This window comes from Taudactylus pleione, unplaced genomic scaffold, assembly GCF_031769625.1.
Source record: "Taudactylus pleione unplaced genomic scaffold, aTauple2 ptg000179l, whole genome shotgun sequence".
NCBI classification, from domain to species: Eukaryota; Metazoa; Chordata; class Amphibia; order Anura; family Myobatrachidae; genus Taudactylus; species Taudactylus pleione.
In genome coordinates this window covers 12,392,082-12,418,215 of record NW_028284581.1, presented here as the reverse complement: position 1 = coordinate 12,418,215, position 26,134 = coordinate 12,392,082, and the positions used below count along the sequence as shown (strand labels likewise).

General features: G+C 44.0%; 1 protein-coding gene and 1 pseudogene across 2 annotated transcripts in view; both read left to right on the top strand.

The window, feature by feature from the left end:
- LOC148519914 (Y+L amino acid transporter 2-like) overlaps positions 1-9,836 on the top strand; it is a 105,680-nt gene extending 95,844 nt beyond the window's left edge. For both annotated transcript variants that reach the window (XM_088475963.1, XM_088475962.1), the window contains 5 exons: positions 1,912-2,015; positions 2,267-2,363; positions 3,625-3,774; positions 5,182-5,365; positions 9,754-9,836. In XM_088475963.1, the coding sequence (XP_088332089.1) occupies positions 1,912-2,015; positions 2,267-2,363; positions 3,625-3,774; positions 5,182-5,365; positions 9,754-9,836 (618 nt within the window). The remainder of the gene's footprint in view (positions 1-1,911; positions 2,016-2,266; positions 2,364-3,624; positions 3,775-5,181; positions 5,366-9,753) is intronic.
- Positions 9,837-17,063: 7,227 nt separating this feature from the next.
- On the top strand, positions 17,064-25,839 carry LOC148519913 (uncharacterized; annotated as a pseudogene).
- Positions 25,840-26,134: the final 295 nt, after the last annotated feature.

Here is a 26,134-nt window from a genome sequence, read left to right as displayed (position 1 = left end):
AAAGCCTATACACACACGCTGACAAAGCCTATATACACACACACTGACAGACAAAGCCTATACACACACACTGACAGACAGACAGATACTGCACTGACAAAGCCTACACACACACACACACACACTGACAAAGCCTATGCACACACACACAGAGACTGACACACACACTGACAAAGCCTATACACACACACACAGAGACTGACACACACACTGACAAAGCCTATACACAGACACACAGAGACTGACACACACAAAGCCTATACACACACACACACACTGACAAAGACTATACATACACAGACTGGCACACTGACAAAGATCACCCTCCCCCCACCACCACCGCCACCGGCTCCCCCCACATGTAAAACATTACACCCACCTGTACTGCGGCTCTGGGAGAGAGCGCCGGTCACTGTCACGCAGCAGGATCCGATGTCTCAGCCTCCCACAATGCCGGTGCGTGGTGCCCTATGGGAACTGCCCAGGAGGAGCTGTGCGCAAGCACTGCAGCTCCCCCTACAGGCAGCTCAGCCAGGGACAGTTGCCGGCTCACGTCTTTACACACAAAAAAAATATTGTTAAGCTGGGCTACGATGGAGTGGCGGGCAGGGGAGTTTCTAGGTACTCAGAACCCCCCCTGCATGCGCAGGTGTATTGGGGGGTATTCAATTTGGGAGCGAAAAGTCCGTGCTTTATCCCCGTATTCAATTAGGAAGCAGCGGAAACGGGAGCCGGCGGAAATGTAAGTATCGCAGAAAAATTGGGAATTTTCGGGAAAAGTCCCTGGGTACCCCCTAAAGATGTCCAGATATGGGGGTTCACTATGGGTACCCCCATTTTAGCCTGCTGAAGGAAGTCGGGGATTGTAATAGCCGCAGCAGGTGCATAAATGCGGTTATTGAAGTAGAGGTGAAGAATAGCACTTAGGTTTTTTTTTAAAAAATAACTTGTTCCATCAAATTTGGGGTACATGAAAATGGGAGCAAGCATATTTTAAAGTCCCTAAAATGATTTTTAAAAATTCTTCAAAAATGCACCTGCCGCTACTACGGCAATGAAGAAAACACCTGCCGCATATAAGGGAACCCATCTGGATTTAATTTGGCATTTTTATAAGTGTGTTCTGTATTTTTTATTTTTTTTCACCCCAAATTTAAAGGTCATTTTTTGGGGTGTCCCAATTTTTTAACTTTTTTTTACACATATCTTTTTTAGGGGACATTCCCAGACGTGCAGGCTAATTTTTTAAAGCCTGCACTCCTAAACCCCAATTCTGCACTTTTTTTCACCAGCAAAAGGCTGGTGAAAACTTATCCCCGTCTTTTTTACATTGACTTTTCGCACCGGCGAAATGTCAATGTAATTGAATATGAGGATAATTGAAATAGGCGAAAATTACGACATTTCGCCTCAAATTGAACACGGCCCATAGGCTTGATTTGGGTGGCTTTTGCAATGGGTTTGACCCTGAAATTTTAATGTATTAATTGCATAACTAAGGGGTAAATTTACTAAAGGGAGAGTTTTTAGAAGTGGAGATGTTGCCTATAGCAACCAATCATATTCTACTTAACATTTAACTAGCACCTTCTAGAAGATAATAGCTAGAATCTGGTTGGTTGCTATGTGCAACCACTTCTAAAGACTCTCACTTTAGTAAATATTCCCCTAAGTGTGGTTTGTTTTTAATATAATTGATGCTTTTGATTTCAGAGTAATAACTGCTCAATTAGCCTGTAGTCTGACACATACTATTTATACTATAGCAAATACACAAAGTAGTTTTACAGCAATTTAAACGTTTTACCCTGTCACTATAATACTACTAATAAAATCTGATTCTTCCTTTTAAGAAGATTTTTAAACCAGGCTGATTCTTGGTTAAGTTTTATGTGTTTACATGTTTTATAGACATTTGCCGAAAGAGTTCTTGGATATATAAAATGGTTCATCCCAATATCAGTGGCAATGTCGTGTTGTGGTGGATTAAACTCAGTAGTCATTTCATCTTCAAGGTGAGAATAATGGCAATATTGTTACAAAGACAAATACTCACTGATGACATTTATCAGTCTTGAATAGTAGTCCTCTCATGAATCTCACAATTAGATTCTTGAGGTAAATGACATTGTACATTGCACACAGGAGTCCATGATTGGCTGCTAATGACATAATAGCCAGTTATGTGCATAAGTACTGCTGCTAGACACTGATACCCAGAATGCTGTTTATGTCCTTTAACATCTATTAACTTTTTTTGTTTCAGATTATTTTTTGTAGCTTCCAGAGAGGGACAGCTTCCAGATTTTCTGTGCATGATCCACATCAATAGATACACTCCTATTCCTGCCTTACTTTTCAATGTAAGATACACTTTCATTGCAGCATGTGCTATATAAGAAGTTGAAGAAATCTAAAGGAAATGTAGAACCATCCATTTGTCTCCCGTCTGTAGGAAGTTATGAGGAAAGTAACCAGTGGCGTAACTAGGGTATTTGGAGCCCAGGGCAAATTTGAAAATGGAGCCCCCCCGGGGTGTGCGGAAAAATGGGCATGGACACTGAAAAATGGGGCATGTCAACATGACACACACCCCTTGTCACTGGGAACATTTCTTTCCATTTGCACCTTAATGCAGTGCCCCTTATACAGTCCCCCCCTATGCAGGCCCCGATTAGTTCCCCTTATACAGGCCCCCAGTAGTGGTCCCCCATATGCAGTGCCCCATTAGTTCCCCTTATACATTGCACCCAGTAGTGATCCCCCAGTAGTGATCCCCCATATACAGTGCCCCTTATACAGTGCCCCCAGTAGTTGTCCCCCTTATGCAGTGCCCCCTGTAGTGGTTCTCCCTTTTCAGTGCCCCCTGTAGTGGATCCTCCTGTGCAGTGCCCCCAGTAGTGAGCCCCTTATATAGTGCCCCCAGTAGTAGTCCCTCCTATACAGTGCCCTTTATATAGTTCCCCCAGTAGGAGTTGATGCAGTGCCCCCTATAGTAGTCCCCAGTAGTGGTCCCCCACAATGCAGTGCCCACAGTAGTATCCCCCACCAGTGGTAGTCCCCAGTAGTGGGGACTACCACTGTTACCTCTAGCTATAGGATGCATTGGGCCTCACATAAGAGCAAAACATCCAAGGTACATTCCTCCTTGGTTGAGTGAGGCCCCTTGATTTGCTTATGTGTAATATCTGCCTCACCACGTGGTTTGTGCGTGATGTACATCGGCTTCTGGAGTGTTTTATTTTGCAAGTAACGCAAAGACCAGAAATGTTTTACTTAATGCAAAGAGTTGTCCTAAAGTGGTAGTTGGTTGGATGTAGGCTGAGATATTTAGATTTTTGCATAGAGTGTCTCTTACCATTTTTCTACCTTTCCATAAACATGGGCGCTATTCAGTGTGGGAGTGTCGCTGACATATACAGTAGATAGTAGGCGTGAACACTGATATGCGCTAGGTGCACCGTGCTTTATAAATCAGATCCAATAGTTTTTTTACAACTCTAGAAGCTGACAGAGAGAGACACACGTTAAATTGCATTATATATAAATGTTTGAATATAACTATCATTTAGCTTAAAGTGTTACTGTATATTTAAACTTACATGTATTCATCTACACATACAGGGGTTGATGGCTATTGTGTTCCTTTGTGTGGACGATGTGTTTCAGCTCATTGATTATTTCAGCTTCACTTACTGGCTATTTATTGGCCTATCAGTGGGCAGCCAAATTTATTTACGAGTGAAGCGGCCGGACTTGCCCAGACCTGTGAAGGTACTGTAATCTGTAGTCACCCTTTTCTGTCCATTCAAAAATATTCTGCAACTCTTGTGAATAATGATTTCAAAATAATGTATATATTAACATTCAATGTACTAATGACAGGAAAAGGATTACTAGGATACAGGTTGACCTATGCAAAAAAATCTCCAGTCAGAGCAGATGGGTTTTCACATATTGAGACTACATTAATATATGTTTTCTTACAGTAGCTAATAAATGAGATCAATATTGCACTTGTTCAACAAGCGATATGGTGCTATGGGAATTATGCAGATACTTCCTTAAGCCTAGAGTAATCTCAGTTGTAATATAATGATTAAGGGGTCTATGTACTAGACGCGATTATTATCTATCCGTAGCATGGCGGATATTTTCATTGTTAGAAAATATCCCCGCTATGTACAAAGGGGAACTCGTAGGGACAGCGGTTGCGGTAATGGCTGTCCCTGCAAGTTATATCCCCGGCATTCTGTAGATGTTTATCACATAAGTGAAAGACTCTCCTGTGGAAGCTGACATTACGCATGCGCACAGTGTTAGCTCCCGGAGCCTGAGATAGAGAGATCGAAAAGATCTATCTCCTGCTCCTGGAGCCTCCATAGGCTTAAAGCAGTTTACACCATTTGAAGATGATGTAAACTACCGAGGCTAGAAAAGCTTTGCAAGAAAAATCCACATTAAGTGCACCCTCTGCATGGGGATGTGGCAGTCAATTGAATTGCTCAGGGCTGACAATTAGACGCAGGGTAAACCCAGCTGCTAATTGAATCTGCCCCACAGACTTTACACACCATCACTGGTGGTGGGAACCAGGAATTAGATTGTCCTCTCAATGTCATGTCATATTTCAGTTCCACTCTGTATGTGCATCTCTATGTGCACACAAAAGTGTGTAATATTGTTGTGGTTAATTTAAGACATATGAGAAATTATACTAAACCAAGCAGTGTTTTAGAAGAAAAATGAGAACATTGATCTGTACTAATGAAAGGAGCGGTCCTTAAATGGTGGTGGTCAAAACTTTGAATATACATTTACAGCTGAACCCACAAAAAGTCACAGACAGCGCTCTGGTGGCCGTCCAACACTTGCCTGTTCTCTGTTATCCATTCATAAGATGAACAGAAATGTATTAAGCACCCACATTCTTATTTGCAGTTAGTAAATTACCTCTACTGACAGCCTGATTATCGTGACATAGTCATATGTCCTCCAGTTACTGACAAACATAAATGTACATCAGATTTGTACAAGTTCCAACATAAAATGCATATAAAACAGTTATATTCTAGAAAGTTATACATAGAAACCAAAACCTGTATTATTACAAATTATATTTTTTTAAATTTGTATTATTTTTCTTTGCTAACTTTTTTTTTTAATGTCTTTGTGTTGTAGCTGAGCTTGTTTTTCCCGGTGGTATACTGCATATGCAGCATTTGTCTGGTAGTGGTTCCGCTATACAGTGATCCTATTGATTCACTGGTTGGTATTGCTGTTGTCCTTTCTGGGGCACCTGTATACTACCTCTGCCTTTATCTTCCCCCAGAAAAACAACCAACATGTGTAAAGAAATTCTTAGGTAAGGATGCCAGCAGTGTTGTTTAATGTTACCACTTACTTGTCTGTCTGTGCAAAAGGTTTTAGTTTTGTACAAAGAGAGACATAGGGGCTGATTCTGAGTTGACAGCAAATAAAAAAAGCAGGTACAGTACTTTTGTGTCTGTAACAAACCATGTGCAAATACATTTATTTTATTACTTTTGCATGCAGGGTATATACTAGCTGATTTTGTCCAGTATATAGCCCACAAATACTGGGCAGCATTATTCTTATGCTGGGTACACCACACTACTGGATATATCGTTCAATCGAACCACAAACTATATATATTGGTAGCGGATAGCGGATCAGCAAGTGTGTACATGGGTCTGCCCTGCAGCATAGCGATGACAATATGTCTTGCAGATATATCGTTACATCTATATGATGGAAATGGCTATATTTTGGTGCGCAAAACCTGCAGCCCCCTGTGATACAAAAATAGTTTCACTACGCTCTTTCCAAAAAACACACATAAAAATTATTTTGAACACAAGATGGCGCTGGATTTACAAAAGATCAGCAAATACAACAAAAACATTTTTTTGTAATTTCTTTGTATTTGCAATTTTTTTTGTATTTGGTGATCTTTTGTATATCGGTACGTCTGACTGTGTGTACGGGCGACCCGCCAACCGCCCCCATACACTGGCTGAAGGGACAGCCGACACTGACATCACAATTGGGCGGGCAAATTTAAAAACCCACCAGTTGTTATGTCTGGCCAGACATATCGAGAGGCTGCTTGGTAAGTGTGTATAGGTTATTAAACCGTCCCCTCGGTCGGTGTGACGGCTTGTCAGCCACTTCATCGGGTAAGTGTGTACCCAGCTTAACACTGCCATATAGATTTAAGTTTGGACTCTCAAATCTAAATCTCTCTGCACATTTTACATCTACCCCACCTGCAGTGCAGCATGGTTTTACCAAGGTGCAAAGTTACTTGCTCTTGTTTGCTTTACTCCCAATTTAGAATAGCCCCATAGGACTTAAAGATGTAATGTGGGCAAGTAACAGTATAGACATACCATATAATGTCATGCAAGTTAAGTATTATTATTATTATTATTATTATTATTATTATTATTATTATTATTTTATTGTTCTCTACAATAAGCAAAAACATTTTGGGGTTAATTAACAAAATACCAGTTTATAGCCTTGCAAATTAGTCTGACTTGAAGAGCTAACTTCCGTTTACTGTATAGGCAAATATCACATGTATAGGACAAAAATAGTTTTACATTCATAAGTAAGGAGGTACTAAGACGGATGAGTCAAAAAATAACTAATCCGTGGGCATAGCATAGTAACTCATAATGCCATGTGGACTGTTTACACACCAAAATTAGATATTTGTACTGGTTGAATAAAAATGGGAAAGCTGCAGTCATTGTAACTTACCACATATTGACCAGTTAGATGGGTTTATACTATAGGATACGAGTTGACAGACTGTGCTGTATCAGTACTGAATACAATAGGGGCCTATATAGGGGTCTGGGCACAGTCATGTGTGCCCGGTTTCTTTATGCCATAACTGGTAAATTATGTTTGCAGTGATTATTACCATAGACATCAGAATATTTTCATTTTATGTTAAAAAGTCTTCCTGAAGTGTTCTTCATTAGTCTTACAGATAGAAAGTCTTATGCAGATATAGAGAAAGCTCTCCTCATGAATCTCTGATCTCAGAAAATTTCTGCAAGGAACAATAGTTTCCTACTGCTTTTGCCATAGACACAAGCGCAGCCTGGTTTGGGGCGAAAAACAACCACCTGAGGTAGCTCTAATTGGCCCTGTGTAATCATACATTCCCCTATCTGATCGTACTCTTCTAGCTGTTCCCTGTATCAGGCTGTAAGTCACAGCTTCTGGTCTAAGTCATGTATAGGTATCAACTTTAAATCAGTTTCCATCCATTAGGTCATTGAGGCACAGCATTCCACATAAAATGTCACACTAAGGCAGCCAGAGCTATGCTTCCTAAAGTTTTATAATGTACTAGCTGAAGTGACGTCTGACCGGGACCCCAACCAATCCATTAGGCACCCCAGACTAATTGCCACCCCTCTGTGAAGTTTTCATCCAAATCCATCCAGTGGAAGGCCCAGAACAGGCTCCCCATGGTCAAAGTTCTGCCCAGCATACACCAATTGGAGGTCTGTCAAGGACCTTAACCTCACAGTATGTCTTCTGGGATCCAATGTTACCACTCTGAAGTTTTTTCATCTAAATCCATCGAGTGGAAGGCCCAGAACAGGCTCTCCGGGTCAAAGTTCTGCCCAGCGTACACCTATGGAAGGTCCCTACCGGGATCTAACCCCCCTAAAACCTGTCCAGGTTCCAACTGGACCACCTCTCGTTGGTTTCATCCCAGTCGGTGCAAGGGTGTCCGAATACATAAGATAAGGGAAAATGTACCCAGATCATGAGTTGCAAGAATATTAGAAATATTATGTGTAATATAATTTATACAGATCACAGAACTGCAAGATGACTAGTTCTATTATAGATAACATAATGCAAGCAGTACATTATAACATAACATAACATAACAACACATTATAACATATAGAACTGTCTTATTGTTTATAATACACACATTTTTGAGATACAGTACTGTGCAAAAGTTTTAGGCAGTGTGGAAAAAAATGCTGCAAAGTAAGAATGCTTTAAAAAATAGAAGTGTTAATAGTTTATTTTTATCAATTAACAAAATGCAAAGTGAATGAACAGAAGAGAAATTTAAATCAAATCAAAATTTGTTGTGACTTCCCTTTGCCTTCAAAACAGCATCAATTCTTCTAGGTACACTTGCACACAGTTTTTGAAGGAACTCGACAGAGGTGTTGTTCAAAACATCTTGGAGAACTAACCACAGATTCTCTGTGGATGTAAGCTTGCTTAAATCCTTCTGTCTCCTCATGTAATCCCAGACTCGATGATGTTAAAATCAGGGCTCTGTGGAGACCATATCATCACTTCCAGGACTCCTTGTTCTTCTTTACGCTGAAGATAGTTCTTAATGACATTGGAAGTATGTTTGGGGTCGTTGTCCTGCTACAGAATAAATTTGGAGCCAATCAGACGTCAGAAACATCAGAATAATTGAACGCAGATCAGGCAACCTACAGTCTAAGCTGTTGCAGACATAGCAGGTCTCCAGACACGCAGAGGTCTCTCCTGCTCAGAGCCGGCAACAGAAATCATTGTGCCCGGTACACCCATTTTTCAGGGGCCCCCTTGCCCCGGGTCCCTGGCAGGTACAGGCCAGTCGCTTGAGGGTCTGCCTTACCTATATGTGGTTTCTCTGGGGAACCTCTGAGCCACCACAGTGTCCCTCCATGTCCCCAGTATCCCTCAATGCCTCCACATTGTCCCTCCATACCTCCACAGTGTCCATTCATGCCCTAACACTATCCCTCCATGCCCTCACAGTGTCCCTCCATGCCCTCATAGTGTCACTCCATGCTCTCACAGTGTTCCTCCATGCCTCCACAGTGTCCCTCCACGCCCTCACACTTACCTTATTCTATGTCTGCCTGAAGCCTGCTGCGGCTCCTCTACTTGGGTGTCTTTTTGTGGTTCAGCACACGTGACGTCATGAAGTCACGTGCGCTGCACCACTACAAACAAAAATAAACTATTAATGCACCGCCCACTGCCAGTGCAATACAGCTGCTCTCCACCAGATGGACCCCGAACCAATGCCTGCATTGCTGTTGCAGTGATCAGCAGGGGTCCCGTACATGCCTGCACACTGCTGATCACTTCAGCAGCAGTGCAGGCAGCAGTTACACTGTGGGGTCACCTAGGACCTCAGGGACAGGTACAGTTGTACCCCTAGGGCCCCCCTCCCCCTCCTGCCGGGCCTGCTCCTGTTGTAAGCAAAAGTGCAGTGACTGTTTTATGGACACCCAGAAAATAGTGTTTAAATGGTCCAGATGCGCCTGAGTTTTTCTAACCACCACCCACGTTACCTCCCCCAAACGCTGACTAGCGGTCACTTGCTTTACAAGTGGATCCTCTGTGTGAGCGTTATCGCAAACCAATCACTGCGAGTGTGCATTGCATCTTTTATACATGAGCAATGGCTAACAATCAGTCAATCTGTGTAAATTTCGGCATTACATCCACATCTGAATCAGGCCCATAGTTTGCAGCGACTGACTTTTTGATCATGTAGAGAGAAACAGCGTTGATATCAGAGAGTTTTAATTTTCTTGTTTACATGGTTTTTGGCAACACATAAACTGTACTGAAAAGTTTATCAGACCGAGACACCTTTTTTTTGCTTTTATTTTGTGTTTTATATATGTATATATATATACAATATATTTATATGTGTGTGTATTTTTTATGCAGGTCTAATTTCACTGTACACACAGAAGTTGTGTATGTGCTGTGCTACCCAGTCACCTTATGAAGGGGAGGAAAAATGCAAATAGAAAATGATCACAGGAGTGCAGTGACCGTGTAAGACGGAACATCCCTCACAGTATGCAGTGATACAGCTAATATCCAGCTGTGTAATAATGAATGTATTTTATACTTTTACATATTTATTGTTTTGAATATTGTGGTTCTTCTCACAGACTTGGGAAATCACTTGCCGTTTTAAGGAGCCACTAATATTTACTTCCCAGTTTATACAGTATGAAGAGCATATTCAAAATGTACAGTATATGAAAAAGTTCTTATATCATCACAGAATTTAGATATGTAGTATTAGATTCGATTATTAGAATATTAGGGGCATATCCAATTGTAGGTGAGGTTTTCAGTGTTAAAAATTACGTAGGCATCGCAACCAATTTTCTATTACCACGAGTATGCGTGCTCCTGATACCCGGCAAAAATAAATTGCTAAATTTTTTTGCCCAAAGTCCTGCAAGATTTAAAAAAAATGGGGAAGAGTCTGTACCCTAAAAAAAAAAAATTGGGTAACATTAATAATGGTTATTACTGGCCCAAAGAAAAATATATATTTTTTAAAGAATGCATGAACTAACTGATTTGTGCATTTTTTTTAAAGTAAAAAAATGAATAAAAAAGCTTTTTTTTGTTTATTACAATGGAATGAAATGAAAAATGCAGAAGATTGTGATTTTGGGGTAATTTTAGGCCAATTAAAAAAAAGATAATAAAGCAATTATTTTTTGTTTAAATACATGCATTAATTAAATTTGAGGTAATTTGAGGCCATTATTGGTTTTAATAACCATGATCCTGCTTCGGCATGACCTTACTCTTCATTCAGCCCAGGTTCACCCCCTCATTTGGTTTGACCACGCTCCCATCTCTGTTGACATTTCTGGCCCACTACCCCGCCCTCGTCCCATGACTTGGCGCCTTAATTATTGGACCAAGTAGGTTAATTTAAAACTTCAAATTGCCTAATTAGTCATTAGAGGGGGGGTGTTCAAGGGTTTCTGAAGGGGTCTCTGACATTTTTGGCTTTAAATTGGGAATTTAAATTTTTTTAGACCTGCTCTGAGGCTGAGAGAAAATAGTCGCAGTAATTCCTATAGAAATTAAAGCAACTGATTTTCTATCCAGCAGCTGAATAGGAGAAACCTTGCAGTGTTCTTCAAAATTTTGCATGCAGTTGGATACACGCCTGAGTATGATAGTTTTGCTGTGCAGAGAAGTACAAGCTATTGTTCTATTATCAGATCCTTTGTGTACCCTTTACTCAGTTTGTACTCTTGTATGCATGCAATAAAATATTTCACCTGTTCTTTTGTCTTATTTGAAATATGGTTATGCCAGTAACTTCATTACCTAGTTCCTATATTCAGGGGTGTAGCATGGAGCCATGGCTCCCGAAGCATGCCTATGCAACAGCACTCCTTTCCCTGTACTTAAATTCACCAAAGGAGATGTGGCCAGCATGTTAGACTAATTTAAAATGGAATACAAAATTATAAATGTTGTACAGACACTCTTTTGAGTTATGCCAGGTGACCAGCCCCTGAGTCACTGGTGCGTTCCACCTGCTGCATCACTAATAGTTCCACTCCTGTGCATACAGGGGTTAAGGTGGGCAGGAACGGGGTGGAACTGAGGGCCCGAATCAGACCCGCTCGCTAGGACGCGTCGCACGCAGCCATCAGAAGCCAAAGTATGCAAATCCCGCGATCACTAGCAAGACATTAGTACGCCCACTATATCTTGCCGTCGCGGTATGTATTTAAACGCCCACGAGCCTGTCACAAGACGCCCACTTTCCTTTAGCAACACAAGTCATGTCCAGGAAGTGTATTAAACAATCGGTAACATCGGACCCATACGCAGCACTTGTGGCTGATCATACCCTACCGCAAGCACTACAAGTGCTGCAGTGTGTAATTCAGCCATGTGATGTGTATGCTGACGCTGCATCTTAATTACGCACGCCCCTGAAACGGCGTTCAGATGCACAGACACGCCTGTGTTTGCACCATCACACCCCCGTTTCCATCGACCACCCCCTTCACCACCCACAAACGTCTCGTCGCCCATTCTAGTGGGGCGTCTGTGTACAGGGTGCGATCGCTTTGCGATATCATGGACTGGTTTGCGCACGTGCACTGCATCTTATACGCATGCGCAGATTGCAAACATCGGCAGGCTACATGCAAACGCAACCTAGCGAACGGGTCTGAATCAGGCCCTGAGTCCCGTCACCAAGTCCCTGCACAGAAGTCCCACAGACAGAGAGTCACTCACTGTCTGCCTAGGGAGGCTCAATTTCTTCAGAGAAACAAGCATATAGGTAAGGAAAGAATTAAGTGAAGGCAATACATGGGGGTTGCAAAAAACATTGGGCATCCAATAGACTAGTTTGTGGGGACCCCATAAAAAAACTCAGAGGCACTGCAGAAAAATAACACAGATGATATAGAACTTTTTTTTTCTTTTTAAGTGATCTAGCATTGTAGTCTCAGCTGATGGCAAGAGTGCTAGAAAAACATCTAAAATGTATTTCACACTGTCATAGCCCCCAAAATTTCTGGGGCCTATGCGGCCCCCAGCCATTCGCTTTACCATTTCCTATACACAACCAGACCCCTCCATGTGCCCTTTTTATACTATGAGACCCCTCCACCTGCCCCTTGTATGCCATCACACTCGTCTACATGCCCCTTTTATGCCATAAGTCTATTTCACATGCTCCAAGCCTTCTCGACAAACCCCTTATAAGATACATTCCTTCATATTCCTCTTAAATGCCATCACACTCTTTCAAGTCTGGCATTACTCCTGATTTAAGATATCTCTCATTATTATTGATCAATAACTTCTGACATTTAATTCAGTACAGCAAAAAAAGAAGCCAGAAAATGCTTTCTTTTTTCCTTCTGTTGACTCAACAAGGATTATGCGGCATATTCATTATATATCAGGGATTGGTCCCAATAATTATAAATTCTTCTTCAGGGTCCATAGTGCTCCACAGGGAAACCTTGGGGTGTAGGTGGTGGAAAAGGACCGGACACCAAACAGTTAAGCTTTTTTAACTGCCAGGATGCAACAGTCCTTGCCCCCTATACCCCGCCCCTGAGCCTGAAGCAAATCAGTTTGCTTGGTGTCCGGCAGGAGTCGGTTAACCTTTATAACAGTGGGCTGCCTAGGCAGCTCAAAGCTTTATTTTTATGAGTTACTTTATTTCTCTTTTTACTACTGAGCGTGCAGCATCAGACTGTCCACGGGATGTCTGAGCTGCCACTACTGCTGCTCTACTCCTCCTCCCCCGCCCCCTCAGAGGTCTCCGGCAGCCATCTTCTACAGGCTCAGCCACAGCTCTCTCTGGGAAACGCTGCAGATCAACTAGCTGAACACATGGCGGCAGCTTGGCAGACACCGGGTAAGAGGTTTCAGCTTCAAAAATGCTTGACCTCTTGTTATCCCTTTCCTACAGCTCTTTGTGCAAGATGGAAAGCCCCCCCAGCAGTAGATTCCCATGTTACGCGATTGATTCAAAACTCTACATTACCTATCCCTCACCTCACATTTCTTGTATTTGTGAAGGTTGTCACATACTGTTGGTCACTGCACTGTGCAATACTCTGTGTTGTGCTCTCCTGCAGCTTAGAAGAAAAAGGGGGGGTTAACCCCCTTTTGTTCCTCGGCACACTAAATTATACTTGCAACAATATATGAAGACTATATGGTAAGAGAAATTCAGAGATATTAGTTGCATGCATTTGCAAATACATGGGAAGCTGCTAGGTGCATGAAAGGGAGGGGTCATACCAAGTAGAAAAAGGGGGGGTTTAACCCCCTATTGTTCCTCAGCACACTGAATTATACTTGCAACAATATATGAAGACTATATGGTAATAGAAATTCAGAGATATTAGTTGCATGCATCTGCAAATACATGGGAAGCTGCTAGGCCACGTCACGGATTCTCTGTCACTAGCAGTCCCTAACACTAAAGAGTTCATGTCCGGGGCACAGGGCACCCCAAATAAATGTCCAGGACTCTAGCTGAGGGACTCTAGCAATGCTGGGTTATCCCCGCGACTAATTGCGATCCAAAATCCCCGCGGCGCGGGGAAAAGCTATTCAAATAAAAAGCCTTTTCCCAGCACCGTAAAATCGGGACTCACACGCACATAAACTGCGGAATCAATGTGTTTTTTTCCCCGCATGCGAGGCCAATTTGGTTGTATTAACGTGGATTTTACCTCGCACCACCAGGAGCTGCGAGGTAAAGTCCAACTGTGAGGACTCGAGCGCGGGGGCTCAGGGACTCCCACGCGAGGAATCCCCGGCAATTGAATAGTACTGCATTTCTCCAGTTGCTTATTAGCCACCCTAAACTCCAGGCTCCCAGTCCTCCAACTGGGGAATTCCAGTGACGGATGGTGACATTCCCATCCTAGCTGAAAAAGTAGCATGTACTTCCTAGTATTCACATATTTCTTTAAATCATATAAAAAGGTTTATACATAAGAAATATGGATTAAGCGAATACATTAGCGTTTTATCAGTAAATTTACCGAATTGAATAAATATACATTAAATAAGCTGAGTGTCTCCAAATGCATCAATATTATAACTGTTGCAAAAAGTGTATAAAAGTCCTGAGATGATGTATAAGGCTAGTGGAGGTTGGTCGATGTTAAGATCCACAGGTTGCTAATATTGTATGTAAGTAGAAAATGTAAATAAATAAATAAATAAAGGATAGCGCCACAGTGTCTATCCCGGACCCAAGAGACACACAACCAAAGTAAAAATAAAGATGATTTATCATACTAGATATACAGATAATTATCACAAGATAAAACTGACTTAGTACATTTTTAGCAGTAAATGGTGCAAAAGCAACTCAGTATCATATAATCTATAACCATGGGAAAGTATCCAGACACACACATATATTGACTGAGGATCTCAATAAGGAGCATCAGCTGTGTGCTCTAATCTCGTGTAATTGTGCGGTATCTTATGTATCCAGCTATTTAAAAAGTGGATAAAAATGTAGCATATGCATATGAAAAATGTATCCTTTCTGTAAATATAGCACCCATTCCAGGGGGGCCACACTAACACTGGGACACACACACATACACAGGGGGTCACACACACACACACTCACTCATACTCACTCATACACACTCCAACACACTTACATACTCACCGCTGCTGCAGTAGTCCGGGACCCGACGCTGGATGCAGAAGACTGCACTTCTGAAGGTGAGTAATTACTTGACTAATTAAGCTAATTGGAAACCTCTAATTGCTTAATTAGTCCTCAGGGGGGTTCCGTCGGGGTGCCAGAGCAAGTCCTGCAGATTTTTCCTAAAATAAATGATTTTAGGAAAAATCACACTTGCTCTGGAGCTGCGAGAATTAAAACCTCCCGGCGCGTAAAAAAAAGAAAAAATCTGCATCTATTTGAATAGTAAAATACCCGCACCTGCAGGAATAACCTTGCAGGTGCGGGTTTTTTGCTATTTTCGCACCCAATTGAATATGCCCCTATGTGACAGAAAACTGTCTGCGCAAGAGGGGTGAAACTTGCAAAACAGTTAATGGGATAATCCAAGGTCAATTATACCCCGCTCCCTTTTGACTCATGCAGTATGGTTTATTTTTTACAGTACAGTCTCATTATTTAATATCGGTATGTACCGACAGCGGCATCCTGATGGTTGGTATCCCGACAGAGGTCCTGTAAATATACTTACCCTCCCCCTTCTCCCCCTAACCCTCCCTGCTTGTAGCCTAACCATAACCCCTCCCACCCCACACCCTTACCCTCACCATTAGTGCCTAAACCTAAGCCTCCCCCCTTCGTGCCTAATCCTAACCCTCCCCTGTTAGTGCCTAACTCCCCCCAGTGGCAGTGGTACCTAACCCTCCCCCCTAGGGGTGCCTAACCCTACCCCGCCCCCCCCCAAAAAAACTAATGCTAACTAGGGATGTGCAGGCTCGGATAGGTTCAAGTTTGCACGCTGAGTTCGGATTTTTCCCTCCAAAAAAACGGAACTCAGAAAGAGGCAAAACGTCACAGTCCAGGAATGATGATGTTCCTGGACAGTCCAGGAATGATGATGTTGCTGGACAGTCCAGGAATGATGATGTTCGTCCATGCAAGATGACGTTTTGCCTCTTTCTGAGTTCCGTTTTTTTGGAGGGAAAAATCCGAACTCAGCATGCAAACTCGAACCTATCCAAGCCTGCACATCCCTAATGCTAACCCCGCTATGCTACCTAAACCTAACCCTCCCTCCCACACTAAGGGCGCCCCGGACTTACTTCGTTCGGGCTGGTGTCCTACTGTAAGGTGAAAATTTTTACTGTGCTTATTGGTTGCCCAATTTCAATGGTACTCCACTAAACATAAAAGTTAGTGCTAAATTAACAATATAATAAGAACGAGATAAAAAACAGAAATATTTTAATAATAAATAAATTATATAAATCGTATTTGTTACATAAAAATGCAACACAATATCACATTTATCGATAGAGAATCTTCTCAATCGGAGCGCATATAAACTCATAAGCAATTAAACAATAAATGAATAACAAAGCATTAGTTTAATATAATACAGCCGCGTCCGGCTAAAAAAGCACACAATAAAACACAGTATTTGTGTAAAAAAATATATAGTGTAATAGTTTTCCCTCAAAAAGTCTTCATTGCTATAGCAAGTATAAAAAATTGGTGAATCTAACTGTTAAGAATGTTAATATATTAATTTGTATCCAATCGTGTTGTTGAAATGAATTAAAATATAGCTGGTTTTCTTATAACTATGATACCACTTATAGTTAGCATATATGTTTAGCAGCCCCTATCACAGAAGTTCCACAATGTATAAATGTCTCTGTAGACTGTGTGTAGACACAATCTAATGCAACAATGATGTGGATCAGAGGAAGGACATTTTTAGTGTGTCCGACACTGTATAGTAATGAACAGTGACTAATTCTCCCAATTAATATGTGACAAAGCCGTCCATAAAACTCACTTTTTAGATGTCAGTCCATTTTGTTCATAAGCGCAGCCGTGCAAATATAAGAGACAATATAATATTGGGGGACTTCAGCGGAATAGCTGTGTACCGTCTCCTGCCGGAGTAATGTCCTGTTCAAAGGTATGGTCCCCGAATATGCTTGTAGCGGCTGCTGCACCTGGACGTCCCATCTGTCAGAGGTGTGGGAGCTGAAGTATGGTCCCCGAATATGGTTGTAGCGGCTGCTGCACCTGGACGTCCCGTCTGTCAGAGGTGCGGGAGCTGAAGTCTATCCCGACTGTGTCACCAAGGTGAGCGGCTGCGCTGTGTGTTAATAGGTTGATCAGCCACACGAGTGAGTAACTGCAGCAGTCACAGTTAATACAGGGGTGTACGGAGCTGCTTGTGATTCACCGGAGCAATGAGCTATAATGAGGTTAATATAATAGCAATCCCTAACGCTTTTCTTCCATGTAGGATTTCTTCAGAGGGCTGTGTTCAAACATGGGGGGATACAGAAAGCAAAAAGGGAACAGTAAAGTATATTTAAAAGGGAAGGAAAGAGCAGACTACATAGTGTGGAGGAAACACAGTACAGTAATAAAAGCATAAACATACAGACACAAAATACAGGGTAATCTAAGGATAAAATAAGTTCCTTGCAGGTGTAGTGCACTAACCTTGGGGAAATTTGTCAAGAAGTGATGCACCAGGCATAGAACTAGCTTGGATGAGATGGACCTCTCTGCATCAGTAAGAGATCTTAGAGGTCTTAGAAGGGGAGTAAGGCACTTCCATTGGTTTCATCTGAAAACAAAACTATATACACTGGAATTTACACTATTAGGAGGCCGTAGTGGATTCTTCCATTGCTGAGCAATAGTGGACCTGGTAGCAATTAAAATATGAATGAGCCAGCAGGGCCGGCCCTAGCCCAAATTTTTTGGTAAGCGAGTAGGTTTTTTGGCGCCCCCCCTATGCAGTGCCCGCGGTAGTGGTCCCCCCTGTGCAGTGCCCCTTGTGCCCCCATTAGTAAGCTTATATAGTGCCCCCAGTAGTAGTCCCCCTATGCAGTGCCCCCAGTAGTAATCCTCCATTCAAGTGCCCAAGTAGTAATCCTCCCTTCTAGTGCCCCCTGTAGTAATCCCCCCTTCAACTGCCCCCAGTAGTAATCCTTCCTTCTAGTGCCCCCTGTAGTAATCCCCCTTCAAGTGCCCCAGTAGTAATCCCCCCTTCAACTGCCCCCAGTAGTAATCCCCCCTTCAAGTGTCCCCTGTAGTAATCCCCCCTTCAACTGCCCCCAGTAGTAATCCTCCCTTCTAGTGCCCCCAGTAGTAATCCCCCCTTCAAGTACCCCCAGTAGTAATCCTCCCTTCTAGTGCCCCCTGTAGTAATCCCCCCTTCAACTGCCCCCAGTAGTAATCCTCCCTTCTAGTGCCCCCAGTAGTAATCCCCCCTTCTAGTACCCCCAGTAGTAATCCCCCCTTCAAGTGCCCCCAGTAGTAATCCTCCCTTCAACTGCCCCCAGTAGTAATCCCCCCTTGTAGCCACCTCAGTAGAGACACACGTAATAAAGAAAAAATAAAAAAACACTTACCTGAACCCCCCGCTCTTGCTCCCGCCGCCGCTATCAGCTACTCCCGACCATTCTCCAGGGCCGCTTTGCATTATGGGAGAGACTTCATGACGTCATGAAGTCTCTCCCATTACCCACTGCGGGAGCCGGAAGATGGCTCCCGCAGTGGGAGCAGCAGCAGCTAATGAGAGTCTGACAGACTCTCATCAGCTGCTGAAGCAAACACACAGCTGCCGGCACCGGCGGCTGTGTGTTTGGCACTGTGTAGCGCTGATCGAACTCCGTCCGGTCAGCGCTACACGCGCGGTACAGCTGTGTCACAGAGACACAGTCTGCACTGCGGTAATTCTGCATGGTCGCGGCCGCGGCGCCCTTCACCATGTGGCGCCTTACGCGGTCGCGTACCATGCATAACCATAGAACTGGCCCTGTGAGCCAGTATATCCCTATCACTTAATGGAATGTGAGTAGAAGTGAAGCAAAGTTATGGCAGGAAGAGGAATAGAGTGGCTGGAAGAACTTTAGATGCTAAAGTGAAAATGTCTTTCCAATTTCAGTTTTTGGAGTATGTTGAATATCAGACGCCATATGAGTGGGCCCATTAGTGATAATAAATAGGCCCCTTAGTCTAAATATACTGTGCAATGCTGAATCATTGCAACTGCAGTGTGTAGCCCAACGCCAAATTTCAGCACAATATTCATTCACTGGTTGGCAGTGCACTTAGTTAACAGCCCTTCATAGGATGGTTTTACCATAGGCGGTCTGCTCTGGAATTTTAATTCAAGAGTGTCTTAGATTTGAATTTTGACTTGGAATACATCCAAATTACTTAACCAGCAATATGGCTTATAGTGTATAGTTTATCCCCTTTTGTTTTATTATTTATACTGCTCTCTCTTTCAGTTTTCTTCATATACAGTATGTTCAGTCCATGTTGAGATTGGTGGTGATATCTATAGGCACCTTCTTAACAGTTTTTACTTTCTTTTCTACACTAAGGAGTATATTATCCACGGTGCTTACAGCGGGCAGATAGCCGCAAGTTTTAACTTTTTGAGCTATTCAATTATAAGCCCATTTCCTCCTGCAGTAAGCCCGGTTTAACCATAGAAACCATAGATTCCAGGTTAAGTGCCTGGAGCCAGGGGCTGGCTGGCAACTTTTAGCCTGGGGGGCAAATGCATGCAGGCGGCCCTGGCAGAGGAGTAGCATGTAGCCAGGGTGCCCGAAGAACATGCGTGCTATGGCGCCGCCCCCCCCTCAAGTGTTTCAGGGAGGAGGCGAGTCCATATGGGATTAATGTAAGGTAAAAATAAAGATATGGGGCAGCCCCTGTCGTAGTGCCCATATGCAGTGCCCCTGTGTGCCACAGGAAAGAACACCCTTATGCAGGCCTCCAGTAGTGCCCCCAGTAGTGATCCTCCCTATGCAGTGCCCCTTGTGCCCCCAGTAGTAAGCCCCTTATACAGTGCCCCCAGTAGTGGTCCCCCCTGTGCAGTGCCCCTTGTGCCCCCAGTAGTAAGCCCCGTATATAGTGCCCCCAATAGTGGTACCCCCTATGCAGTGCCCCTTATATAGTGCCCCCAGTAGCAGTCCATCCCCCATGCAGTGCCCCAAATAGTGGTAGCCCTTATGCAATACCCCTTAAATAGTGGCCCCAGTTGTAGTCTCCCCCTTAAGCAGTACCCCCAGTATTGCCCTTTATAAAGAGCCACCAGCAGTGGTCCCTCGATGCAGTGCCTCCAGTGGTAGTCCCCTCCCCCTATGTAGTGCCCCTAGTAGTAGTCCCCTCCCCCCTATGCAGTGCCCCTAGTAGTAGTCCCCTCCCCTTGTAGTGCCCCTAGTAGTAGTCCCCCCCTTGTAGTGCCCCCAGTAGTAGTAGTAGTACCCCCTTGTAGTGCCCCCAGTAGTAGTAGTCCCCCCCGTAGTGCCCCCAGTAGTAGTAGTCCCCCAACTTTGTAGTGCCCCCAGTAGTAGTAGTCCTCCCCCTTTGTAGTGCCCCCAGTAGTAGTACCCCCCTTTGTAATGCCCCCAGTAGTAGTAGTCCCCCCTTTGTAGTGCCCCCAGTAGTAGCCCCCCTTGTAGTGCCCCCAGTAGTAGTAGTTCCCCCAGTAGTAGTAGTCTCCCCCTTGCAGTGCCCCCAGTAGTAGTAGTCCCCCCCCCTTGTAGTGCCCCCAGTAGTAATCCACCCCCCTGGTAGTGCCCCCAGTAGTAATCCCCCCCTGGTAGTGCCCCCATAGTAATCCCCCCCCCTGGTAGTGCCCCAGTAGTCCCCCCCAGTAGAGAGAGACTTAATTAAAAAAAAAAACACTTACCTGAAACTCCCGCTCCTTGTCCCGACGCTTCTACCGGCTCCTCCGGCCGCTTTGCATTATGGGAGAGACGTCGTCATTACGACGTCTCTCCCATTACCCACTGCGGGAGCCGGAAGATGGCTCCCGCAGTGGGAGCAGCAGCAGGCGATGAGAGTCTGACAGACTCTCAGCAGCTGCTGATTACAGCAAACACACAGCTGTTGGCTCCGGCGGCTGTGTATTTGTGCTGTGTAGCGCTGACCGAACTCCGTCCGGTCAGCGCTACACACGCAGTGCAGTCTGTGTCACAGTGACACAGACTGCCCGCGGCCCGCATGATGCTGCGGCCAGGGGGGCACATGGCACCCTGCCCCCCGGCCCAGCCCGCCACTGCCCGGAGCTATGGGACAAATTTATCACGGTGGCTGCAGTAAGAGAAGAAAGCCCTACTTATAGAGCAAAACTGTGGTAAGTGCAGCCTACAGGCTTACAGTGGGCTGCAGTTGAAAAGCACCAGGTGTTTGTTCTTCGGGAGGATTGCCACCTAGCAACAGCAGGTGGGTTAGGCAGCAAGCCTCCCGAATACGCTGGAACAGAGGAAAGTGAAAGAATTTTGACTCCCTCTGCCATAATAATGAGCGGTGCATGCACGAACACGTCACGTGCACGTTAGGTCACGTGCACACCCGCGGTCACGTGCACGCGCAAAGGCACCGCTGGTCAGATTTTTTCTGTCAGCGGAAGGACACAATTTCTGTCTCTGTGACAGATTCATTTAGAATTGCCTCTGCTGCTGGCAGTGTTTCAGGGAAGAGGGCCCATAAAACACTATCTTCCTCATCCTCTTCATCTGAAAAAATTATATATAAAAAGAAAAAGGCTGTTCCAGTCACAAATCTGGGAACATCTAACTCCTCAGACTCTGAGGAAAATATTTTCCCTCATGGAAGTGCCAAGTCACCTTCCTGTTCAGGAAGTCAGCAGGAGGGAAAAAAATAACATAAAAATAAAAGTAAGTTTAATCCCAGGGCCACCTGTTCAGGTGATATTCCTCCATTCCCTGGAATTGCCCGTAGCATGCAACATTCTAGTGCTCGGAGCAAGCACAATACTTCTGCCCGTAGCCGGCATAATTTATCTGTCCGTAGCTGGCAGCATGAAGGGACCCGCAGTCTGTATAAGGGGCCACCTAACCGAACAGCCACATCTTTCCTCTAGTGATTTTGGCCAACCCTCCTCGATGGACTGGGAGTCAGAGGAGATAACAAGAAAATCTGCCTCTTCACAGCGTGGAGAATTTAGTGCAGTGCAGATGGCCAGAGTGGCTTTAGCGGGGTGAACCCCCCCGCAAAAATTATATACCACACACTGGCACCTAAAGAGCAATTCAGAGGTACAGAAATTTGCTCAGCTTAGAGCAACCCTTATTAAGGAAGATGAATTAGTCCTGCGCTCCTATACGGGGTTGCCAGACGTACCTGCTCTATTTACTACTAACATTGACCCAGATTTGGCTTCTATAGTGGGGGAGAAAAGACAAAATGACCCCACGGATCGTATGTTAAGAAAGATCCAATACAAAATAGCGGACGCAGCCGGACCTCTTCTTTCTCTGCTTTATACTAGATAAAGCAGAGAAAGAGGGAGAGTCCGGAGGTACCCTAGATTCTTTGGTGGCATCTAAGCTTGCTCTACTTAAAGCTCTTATCATAGGTCAAACATTTAATCACATCACTAATACCCACAGATCTAGGTGGTAAACTAGTGCAGGTCTGGCAGACCTTGCTCCTAAATCCATGGAGTTCCCTAACCTTACAGATGCCAACCTATTTGGCCCACAGTTTATAGAAGAAGTCAAACTACGCCACAAAGCTAGGAAATCCTTTTCTGACATTAAAAAAATGAATGAACCTCCCAGGAGGCCCTTTCTTCAAGGCACAGGTCCGACCCCAGACTTTCAAGGCACAAGGAGAGCCCAGAGAGGAGGCTTCATGCAAAAATCCCATGATACCCCTCGAGAATCATCCTCAGGTGCATGAGGATGAGGGTGAGGTTGTTCACGCCAGACGAGGCTGCGGTTACGGTGAGTCCACACACACACTCACTTCCACACAAAACCCTAAAAGATTCATATGCGGACTGGCAACAAATTACCATAGACAAGTGGTTACCAAAAATAATCCGCTCAGGATTAAATCTCTCTTTAATCCGCTTCCCTCACCAGGCATTTCATACTCCTTGTTCAAGGAGTTGCAGTCCTCGGTTGGACAATGTGCTGACTTTGGCCCTACAACAAGGAAAGATAAAATTGGCAAACCCAGCAGTAAAAGGCTGGGTCAGCCATTTGTTTCCTATAAAAAAGCAGGATGGTTCCTTAACACCAGTCCTGAATGTCAAAACTTTGAATCGATTTTTAAAAACAAAACGGTTTTGCATGGAAGGCATTTCAGACATCCCTTACCTTCTCACAAAGGACTGTTTCTGTATAAAAATAGACCTAAAAGAAGCTTTCCACTCTATATTAATACACCCGAATCACAGACGTCTTCTCAGGTTTTATTGGAGAGACAATCTGCATCAGTGGACAGTGATGGTATTTGGCCTTTCCACCGCCCCCTACACCTTTACACGGGTGATGAAGGTGGTAGTGTTTCACCTGCGCCAGCAAGGGGTTCAATGCATAATATACATAGACGACATTCTTTTGATACACGCAGACCACGATACCCTTTTAAAGCACAAGAATTTAACCGTGTCTCTGTTATCAACCTGGGTTTCATGCTAAATATCCCAAAGTCAGTACTGACTCCCACCAAGAAAATCACCTTTTTAGGGTCGACCTAGATACCCATTCTTTCTCTCTAGCCGTTCCGCAACAGAAATGGCTAGACACAAAAGATTATGTTCAAAAATTGTCCCAAAAGCACAGCATGAACCTCCGTACCTTAGCAACAATCATTGGGAAAATGATAGCGATGTCTCCGGGGTTTCGACACGTTCCGCTATTATGCAGAGAATTGCAACGCCTCTTAAGAACTTTGATTCACGCCCGATATTCCTGGACAGACACCATATATCTCTCCAGGAATGTAAAAATAGAACTGTCCAAATGGAACAGCCTTCCCACTCCTCCTCCTCATCCCCTCCTAGATCCCCCCTCCTGCATGACGATCACCACAGATGCATCCCTAACAGGATGGGGAGGTTTCTCACAAGAAAAAGCAGTAAGGGGCGCTTGGTCAAAGGAAGAATCCCGCTTGTTCATAAACATTTTAGAACTACGTGCAGCAAAATTAGCCCTACAGGCTCTAATCCCCATTCACCTTACAGGGGCCTGTATCTAGCTATGCCAGGACAATACAACCACAGTGTCCTATATAAACAAAATGGGAGGCACCAAGTCAATATCCCTATGCAAGGAGGCATTAGAAGTGTGGGATTGGGCAGTCCAGAGAGATATTCTTCTGGTCACAGCTTATGTCCCAGGGGAGTTAAACGAATTAGCAGACTCCCTATCCCGGAAAAGGATCTCCCTACATTCAGTAGCACTGAAAAGTCAAATCTTTTAGAAAATAGTTCACACATTTGGGAGATTACAGCTAGATCTCTTTGCCAGTCCCACGAATGCTCAGATTCAGTGTTTTGTTTCCAGAATATGGACAAAAAAGGTGTGGAGGATGGATGCAATGTCCTTTCCTTCTCCCCGCGCTACTCCTGAAAGTCTTACAAAAAATCAGGGAGGACAGAGTTCCGCAAATTGTGGTAGTATACCCTGTATGGCCATCCAGAGTCTGGTTTCCTCTGATCAGCCAGTTACGAATAGGTCTGAAAATTATCCAAGGAATGCTTTCAGGGGACCCCAGACTTGTTAGAGACACTTCCCCAATGTATGTGGATGGCAATATTACTAGGATATTAACAGATGTAGCTCTAGCATCACCCACAGAAGCCCTAATAAATGCCTCCTTAAGGCCCTGGACAAAGGCTAGATATTGTACAATCATAAAAGAATTTAACCTTTGGTGATCCAAAACAAACCCTTCTCACCAATCTTCACTACTCCATTTAGCTTTAGATTTTCTAGCCTCTAAGTATGAGTCAGGCTTGGCATCAGCTACCATTAAATCATATGGTTCCACTTTAGCTATTATGATTACAAACTTAATAAACAACAAAATATACCTACGTATATTAAGAGGTGTATACCTCTCTAGGCCCATAGTTCCAAAATATTCACATACTTGGGACATCGAGCCTTTCCTCTCCTTCCTGGGGTCCTAGGAAACAGACTCCAACATTTTCATTTCATAACGTAAATTAGCATCTTTGTTAGCTCTAGCTATAGCGGCCAGAGGAGTGGAACTAACCCTGATACACATCTCAGACCCCTGGTTAGCACAGACTCCTGCAGGGTACCACATTATCCTAAAAGGTCACACCAAAACCTCATCGTTTAATAATCCCATAGTTGAATTCGATGTTATCTACGACCCTTCAGAACCTAACCTTCGTGCCTGTCCTTTTATCTGGCCCTGACTGCCCCCATGAGAGACAGTATTACGCAACTCTTCATTACATGTAGGAAACCCTTTCGCCCAGCAAGATCCTCCACTATCAGAGGATGGATTGTAGCATCCATGAGGGAGGCAGGGGTAGATACAAACCAATTCAAAAGTCACTCCTTACGGGGAGCGGCAGCCACAAAAGCGGCAGATAAAGGCATCTCATTACCGTCAATAATGCTAGCAGCGAGATGGTCCTCAGCTCATACATTCGCTAAGCACTATTGGAGACCAACCGATCTACAGAAGATCGAGTTTCTCAGAGCAACCACCAGGTATGTGGTAGTCTGCCCACCTGCTGTTGCTAGGTGGCAAGCCTCCCGAAGAACAAAACACTAGTTTGCAGGAATCTATGACCTGCAAACTGGATTTGTTCTAGGGAACAGGATTGCCACCTAGCAACAGTTCCCACCCTACCCATCCTTTCTCCTTTGGCTGTTGTTTCCTCTGGAGAGTCTATGTTTAGGTATTAATAGTTTTTTTCTCATATTATCCCTCAAGGCACAGCAAGAGACCCGAAGAAGCCTCAAGCAGTCACCAATAAAGACCAGAAATAGACTACCAGCCAGCGTTTTACTCTGTTCCGGAAAGCCGTAACCAATGCCATTTCTGTTTTCTTTATTTCTTTCCAGTTCGTACTATTGATTAAGCCGTTTCCAAAAGATATCTGTTAACGTTCAATAAACTTGTTCTTGCTTGGAAATCACTTGTGTCATAGTCTTCTAACACAGACTTAGAGTGCAGAGACAATCAAGCCTAAGATTTGAATGTGTTTTTATTTGCCATTATCCCTTCTAGGGTTGGTTTGCCACCAGCGAGCTTCCGAAAAAATCTGACCAGCGGTGCCTGTGC